This window comes from Chinchilla lanigera, unplaced genomic scaffold (assembly GCF_000276665.1).
Source record: "Chinchilla lanigera isolate Chin_1 unplaced genomic scaffold, ChiLan1.0 scaffold00015, whole genome shotgun sequence".
Classification (NCBI taxonomy): Eukaryota; Metazoa; Chordata; class Mammalia; order Rodentia; family Chinchillidae; genus Chinchilla; species Chinchilla lanigera.
This window is the reverse complement of record NW_004955416.1, coordinates 5553772-5561900: the sequence shown is the minus strand read 5'-3', so window position 1 is coordinate 5561900 and position 8129 is coordinate 5553772. Positions and strand designations below refer to the sequence as shown.

Here is an 8129-nt window from a genome sequence, read left to right as displayed (position 1 = left end):
TGGGGGAACCGGGAGACAGACAGCAGGACAGAGCCATCCTAGCGCTGGGGATTAAGAGCCCTAGTTGCAGTCCTGAAATCTCACCTGTCATTTGCTGAGGAGATGTCTCTTTAACAGCCAACCAGTCCGTTTGGTGCATTGGCCAAGTGGGAGGGGTATGGTTTCTATCAGTCCTGCTCCTGGGATTAATTGTCTTATCTCTGCTCCTTTTCTCCTATCCAGTGCCAGAGCCCTGAGCTGCCAGTTTGTCCCTAGCTACGCTGCCTGTCCTCACTGCCTTCTTTTTCCCCAGGAAACCTTCCCATGGCTCCAGAGCTGCCCCTAAAGCAAGACTAGAGGCAAAACCAGCCAGCAGCCCCTTCCCCTCCCATCCCAGCCTGGCCCAGATCACCCAGTTCCGAATGATGGTGTCGCTGGGACACCTAGCCAAGGGAGCCAGCCTGGACGACCTCATCGACAGCTGCATTCAGTCTTTCGGTGAGTAGGCCGACTGCCCACGTGCATAGAAATTGCTCTATTACTTTGTTCTTACCTTAAAAAGTGCTTTATAGAATAGCAACTTAGATTATATTTTGTCTTTAAAAATAGCTTTGGAGCCTTTGAAATGTTGGAGACAGTCTGCAGCGCCTATGGCACATGACTGTGTGGGTGTGATAGGTCGTGATGAGAGGTGCAATTTAAAGTGAGAAAAGTTACCAAGCAAAGTTTACATTTCCATTTTTCTTAGGAAGGGGATATAAAAGATCATGAAACAACATTGTGCACCTGATGGTCTGACACTTCTTGGGGCAGATAAAGTCTGTGCTACTTGAGTAAGCATTGTTTTTGAACAGAAATTTGAAAGCCTTTGCATCATCTGGACAAACAGTTCTCCATAATTCACCTCACAATCTGGGACTGGGACTGTGTTTATGACTAGAAGATATCGGTTAATAAGCGTGGCGTGGAAGGGTCAAGGAGCTGGGAAATGAGTGTGTGGACATAACACTGGAGGTGGATTATCCAGACGCTGCCCCTGGTCACCTCCGGTGGTCATCCTGAAGGGCGCATGGTTTAGTGTGGCTGATGAACAATTATCTGAGAAGGTTTATTTCTAATTTTAGAAACACTTTCTTTTGATTGTCGTTTGTGAAATAGTGATTAGGAAGTACTAAGTATTTGTTCTATTTCAACAAGAGTGATTAAAATTGGTGGATTTCAGAGAAATCTTTGAATTCAAAGATCAGATCCTGCATGTGCCCCCTTTCCTGTTTTTCTGCCTCACACAAGAAAGCAAACGAGTGTGTGGTTCAGCTCAGCAGGACCAGCCTGCCCCATCCTGGGTGCCTCCCCAGAGAGCAGAGGGGCAGCTTAATCAGATGCTGGGCGGCACAAGATGTATTAGATCTGAGAACTATTCACTGTTGGCCGGGCATGGTTAGTGCTAGGCCAGACCTTATTTATAGAATTAGAAAAGATTTTGACATCTGAGGGTTGTTTGTTTAGTATAACATCAAATCATTTCAGCAGTGGTTCTTAAACATTACTGCATGAGAATCATGTGGAGGTTTTTTAAAATAATGCAAATGGCCGGGCTCCACCCCCAAAGTTTCTGCTCTAGTAGTTCTGGGGCAGGGAGTGACTCAAGAATTTGCATTTCTGACAAATTCCCAGGTGATTCTAGTGCAGCTACCCCAAATACCTCACTTCTGAGAATCATTACCTTAAAGTGCTGTTTGTTGTAGAGTTTGAAATAAGATGGGAGAAATTGTATTACTCAATTAATTTTAATTTTTCATCAGTAATATTTTGATCCTCCAGTTTAGGGTGAATTTGGGAGAAGAATGAATGATTTTCTCCTTCAAAATAATCTTAGGAAACAAAAAGGAGCTAAATAGAAGACAGTGGAGCCATGCACGGTGGTACGTGTCTACAGTCCCAGCACTCTGGGAGGTCGAGGCAGGAGGATCACAGGTTCGAGCCCAGCCTTTGCAACTTAATGATAGAACAAGGCACTGTCTAAAAATACAAAACAGAAGGACTAGGGATGTAGCTCTGTGTGCAAGCCCCAGTGTTCAATCACTAGTACCACCAGAAAGAGAGACAGACAGAGATAGAGACAAAGACAGACAGGCAGAGAGAAGAGAGGAGACCAGGGTAAGGGCAGCTAATTGGGACCCTTTATTCAGATGTGCTATGATAGCACCTAGTTCCCAACTTACTCCAACTGCACTGTCCCTTCCCACTGTCAGTCATCATACTCCTTACTGGTCCTTAGCAGACTATTCCATCTCACTGCAGTGACTATTCCGTGAGTAAGGGTTTTTATTTCGATTTCCTTAGTGAGTAAACTGGAACAGTAATGTATTTTTCACGCTTTTTCCCTCAACTGTGTTCAGGTCTGTTTTCCTAACCTTCAAATCCTTGTGACATCAATCTGAAAAGTACACAACTGATTCCAAAAGTCCTTCTTCCAGATAACCAATCCTAACCCTCTCTTCTCAAAAAATCTTATAAGGGCAATGATATTTTTTTTCCCCTGAAACATGGTGAACTGAAAAAAAAAAAAAAGCCTAAAATGCAGCTAGTGTAAAAATTGCACTGAATGTAATAATCTTTTATCCATTATGGAGAAACATTGATTAAGCCCCTAATTACCTCTCCACCATGCTGGGCAGGGCACAAGGACAATTACTGTGACGGAGGACCTATTCCATTAGTATTTACAATACCTGCAAAGCACACTGTTCAGGAAAGAAAGTGGACCAAGAACACGTGCTAATAAACAAAGGTGTGCGGGAGAAGAAGTTCTTTCTGCCCTGTAGAGTTCGAGTAAGTACCCATCACGGTGAGGATGGAAACTGAGGAGAGCGCCCTCCTTCTCCTCGCCCTCTTGGGCTGTGGGAACTCTGGGAGGCAGTGAGGAAGGCCTCAGGGTACTGACCATAGAGTAATGCAGTTTCCTGTCGCAGAATTCACATGGAAGAGAGAAAAAAAACTCCAGGTTTGCAGTGAAAGGGAACATGATTTCAACTCCTTTCTTGCTCTTTGCTTATTAGCTGACCTGCAAAGGGTGATCAAAATATACAGTGAATATTAAATTTTTTTGAAAATGTATTATAGTAAAAGACACATTGTTGTTAATACCCTTCAGAATCTGCCCCCTCATTTGGAACATACTTCCCTCATCCTTCTTGTCACTTTCTGAAGCAATTCTGGAAATCCTCTTTCGTGGGTGTCTTTATGAGGTATGATCAAAAATACAGTGAATGCTGCTGCTGAGAGCCATCCGTGGAAAGGCAGACTTGTAAAATATTAGTGTGTCTTCATCCACCTTGTTCACCTGACCTCACACTGTGTGACTTCTGGCCCTTCCTCAAGGTCGAAATGACCATGCAAGGTAAATATTTTGAATGGATTCAGGACATCAAGGCTGCCATAACAGCCCAACTAAAGACATGAAAGAGGACTTCTGGAAGTGCCTCAGAAAGTGGCAAGTGCAATGAGATAAATGGGTCCCAAGCAAGGAGTCTTTTGAGGGTGATTAATGGCAATGTGTCTTGTACTGTAATAAAATTTAAAAAAAATTTTTGAAGCATTCACCATTTGTTTTGCTCATACATCATGTATTGGGGGACTGGGACCTTTACATTGAACTACCAAAAAAGCTGTTCGGAAGATAAAGTCTGGCTGATCCATTACCTGACTTACTTTCTACTGCCTTCCTAATATTACCTTCATGCAGGTACTTTGAGAGGTTTCCCTTGGCCAGGACTGTGCTGTCAAACATGTGGCTGTTGCCATGTACATTTCAGTCAGTTAAAGTGAATATAAAATTTAGTTCCAAGCCTCAAAAGCCATAATTTGACGTACCTTATGAATGGTAGCTATTGCTGGACAAGGTAAATAGAGAATATTTCAGTTATCACACAAAGTCCGTTACATAGGGCTGGAGAGGGGAGATGGTTGTCTTGACAGGGAAAAGCAGTGGACACATTTTCTAGAAACCTGAGTTTTGCCTTTCACTGATATTTCTAGGTAACAGTCCGAATAGTGCTTAGAGCTTTACTGATGGCTGCTGTCTCTTCGGCATTATTAGTCATTAATTGTTACCCACACTGTTCTCAGAGGAAGGGTGTATTATAATGCTTTTAAGGATGGGTAGCCTGCACACAGAAATCAGTGGTGCTTTTGAAGGTCTCTAGCGGACCTCCAGTGTCTTGTCAAAAGTTACGGGTCAGTCACTGGAAGTGTAGGGCCCCAAGTCACAATTAGCTACAGTAACCACGAAGTATTCCACTCCCACCTTCGGTGTTAATCTAAGGTCGTGCTTTACCTCCATAGCATATTATTGCTAGTTAACCCACCCTTCAGCTGAGCACAGTGAGGCAAATCATCACAACCTGGTGCATTTATGTCAAATGTATGTGAATCACACCATCTGTTTCAGAAGCAGAAAGACCTATGAGATCATCTCGGCTTTTAAAATTGTTCTCACTTTGAAAAAGGGCTGCCAGCACTGGGGGCAGAATGCAAGCCTTCCCATATCCACATTTACAAAGCTTTTTGCTTGTCCCCTCTCAGCGCAGACAACTTCTGATAGTGTCAGAAAAGCAATTTGCACACGTGCTGCGGAAAGCAGCTGCAGCAGGCATCCCTCCTGTTCTCAAGCCAGGTGTGGGAGAAACAAGGTTTTGTCGTACCTGTCAGCAGGGAGAGGAATGCATCCTAATGTCTTATGTTTATGGAGTGTTGTTTATTTACTTATTTTTGGAGTTCCATATGCACTGACTTTATTTTATCCTCAAAACAACTCTAAAATAGGTCAGGTATTATTATCTTGATTGGACAAACAAGAAAATAAATCCAGAATGTGAGAATTGATACAACCTGCCTCTTGCCCACAGTCTAAAAAAAGGAAAACATATTCCTCCTCCTGTCCCTAGCATCCATTTGCCTCGTGAGCTAGGGCAGTTTGGATCTGTCTGCAGTGACAGAGGAGACCTACATGCCCTCGGGGCAGGCCTGGTCTCCAAGATTAGGTAGTAAACTGCATTCTGTGTGAGGAATGTGTATTGGATCCCATCTCTATATCATCAGGTGTCAGCAAAGAGTTAATTAATGAATTACTATGTGCATTGTTACCAATGCTACCCAAAGACCTCCCAAACTAGAAATATCCCAAAACTAATAATAATAAACGTCTTTCCCCTACATGGAACAGTTAGATGTGAAACATTTTATGTACTTTATTAAAGGTAGAACCATATACCTGTCTTTAAAATCAGAGGCAGAGAAGGCAAACAGACACGTTGAGACCACAGTTCCCTCCATGGCAGAGGAAACGTTCTCAGCACTCTGTGAGTCCAAGTCTGCGCCCCAGATCAGGGTGCCCACAGGCAGTAGAGCACAAAACCAGCAGATAAAGGCAGTGGCATCCGTTGACCTCTACATCCAAGAATTGGCAAGTGCTAGCCAGCATAGTATCAGGGAAGGGGCTGAGGACTTGCCCTACATGAAGAAGATTGCATCCATCCCAGAAACTTCCTCAGTGGAAGCCCCAGCTTCTGGAAGTCATCACCACAAGGTTCTGTGTGGTCCCTAGAGCCCTGTCCTCGGGTTTTTGGGCAGTGATGCAAGTTCCAGGCCTAGCTCTTCTTAGCCCTCCAGAGTGAACTGGCACTATAGGGTCAGGATGCGACTTATTCTAAGGAACCTTGTGCTGCATCTTTGACAGGCTGGTGCCACCCATTTCTCTCCATGCTGTCCTGTGCAACAGTGCTTACAGCAGGCCTTCCTCTGCGGTGGAGGTCAGTCATCTTTAAAACACTCATGTGCAAGGTGGACAATGTCTCTGGAACACTGAGCTTTTTCCTTCAGTGGATCCATCCAGAGAGATGAACAGGGAACCGACAGTGGTACATATTCACAAGCTGTGGGCTTTGTAGGCTACTGAGCCCTTATTGGACATGGCCCAGCTGATCTGCCCCACAGCTCTATAAGGAGGGTACTATAGCTTGATCTTTTAAGTAATACGGGATTGAACTTGGGGAAGATTTTTTAAAATTTATTTTAAAAATAAAAGAAGGAAAACACATTAACAGACATCCATTTACAAAATAGCAAAAGAACATTACAAACAATACAGAGTTACAGACAAAGTGGTAGGAAATTAACAATGCTTGTTGTATTATGTATTAATATCTTCAAAGTGTTTTCTCAGGAAAACAGAGACATGCATTATTCATCAATCAAGTAATCATTAACTGTTCCTTTCAGTAAAGTAGTAGAAGACAGTAGTTCAACTATGTTAGCTATCCTGTATATATATACATACATACATACATACATACATAATTTCACCTTCTTTCCCTTTTCTTTTCCCACATCCCAGTTGCCCTTTACCCTGAGCATTTTCCTTTCATTTCACAGTGTCTATCATACCTCCTAGTTTTTATTCACTCTTTCAAGTTCTTACAGTTGTGAGACAATACACTGCTTACTCATGCAGATCTGATTTATTTCACTTAGGAGTATGGTCTCTAGTTGTGATCATTTACCTATAAAAACTTCGAGTTTATCTTTCTTTATAGCTGAGTAATATTCCATTATATGAAAGTACCACAGTTTTTTTTATCTAATCCTCAGTGGATGGACATTTGGGTTGCTTCCACAATTTAGCAATTACAAATTGTGCTGCTGTGAACATAGGTGCACATATATAGCTATGATATGATGTTTTTAGATCTTCTGGGAAAATACCCAGAAGGGGAATAACTGAGTTGAATGGGACCTTTAGTACTAGTTTGCTGAGGAATCTCCAAACTGATTTCCACAGTGGTTTCGCCAGTCTGCATTCCCACCAGCAGTGGAGAAAAGTTCCTATTTCTCCACAGCCTCATCAGCATTTGTTATTGGTTGATTTCTTAGTGCTAGCCATTCTTACTGGGGTGAGATGAAATCTCAATGTTGTTTTAATTTGCATTTCTTGAGTGACTAATGATGTTGAACATTTTCTCATGTGTTTACTTGCCATTTGTATTTCTTTAGGTGAGAAGTATGTATTCATGTCAGCTGCCCATTTTTGGATTGGGTCTTTGAATTTGGGGGGGCTGATGTTTTTTAATTCTTCATATTGAACTTGGGGAAGTTATGTATTGAATATGGGGAAGTTATGATAATGGAAAAGGTGCAGCTCATTAGTGGATAAGCTGCTGAGATTTCCGCTGTGGTCAGTGTGCTCACATTCTTTCCATCACAGCAGCAATTTTCCAGCTCTGACATGAGGAATAACCACCAGGCAAGTATGTTAATCATTCAAATTCCTGGTGGTCAAACCCAAGATTTTCTTCAGTGTGCACTCATCACTAGGTTTTGATGGCAGTGGCCCATGTAAATTGCCCTAGAGCCTGCTTGCTTCCTGGACATCCCAGACCATTTTCTCAGGCTTTCTAGGAAAACCTGAAGAGCACAGCAATCTGGGGAAGCACTGGAGCAAATAGGTTTTCAAGTTATGCACAAGAAAAGCCCATGAGGAGCCAGCCTCTTAGGGATCTGCATAGCGGTCTGTCTGGCTGTAAGTAGAGAGAGGTCCTGCCTGTGGAGCAGGTTGGAGTCCTGGGAGCCCTGCTGTCAGATTTCCCTGCATTTCTGTCTTGTCTCAACAGGATAGGCTCTTTACAGATGTTACACCCTGTCAGTCTCTTGGCCATGGAAATAGACAGAAAGTGGATGAACTGTTATGAGTGTAAATTGATTCTTCACACTCAAAGGCAACTTTCTTAGCGTCTGTTTCCGCCTCTGCAATGCCCAGACCCATTTAATGGTGCTTCAAGGGCTCGCACTCTAATTACATCAGCCACCCAGGGTCAGAGGCCTACAAGTGGTGGCCTCACTGAAGAGCTGGAGATATGCATCCCCCGAATCCAGATATTCCACTTGGCCCACAGATTTTTAAAGGCAATCTATTGACCTGAAGGTTATTAAGTTCATAATGAAAATGATCTGGATGCAAATGCAGTCCACTCCTAACTGACAGGGAGGATAGTGACCGGACACTAAGACTGCTGGAGACGGCCGTCTAGCGGGGGAGGCCCCACTCAGGTCAACCTCCTGACCTTAGAGCCTGATCTCTTCCGCCTGGAGCAATC

General features: G+C 43.2%; 1 protein-coding gene across 1 annotated transcript in view; it reads left to right on the top strand.

Moving 5' to 3' along the window:
• Positions 1-292: 292 nt before the first annotated feature.
• Positions 293-8129, top strand: part of Rasgrp1 (RAS guanyl releasing protein 1 (calcium and DAG-regulated)) — a gene marked incomplete at its 5' end in the record, with an annotated part of 67579 nt that continues 59742 nt past the window's right edge. The window contains 1 exon segment of the mRNA XM_013512606.1: positions 293-477. Coding sequence (XP_013368060.1) covers positions 293-477 — 185 coding nt within the window.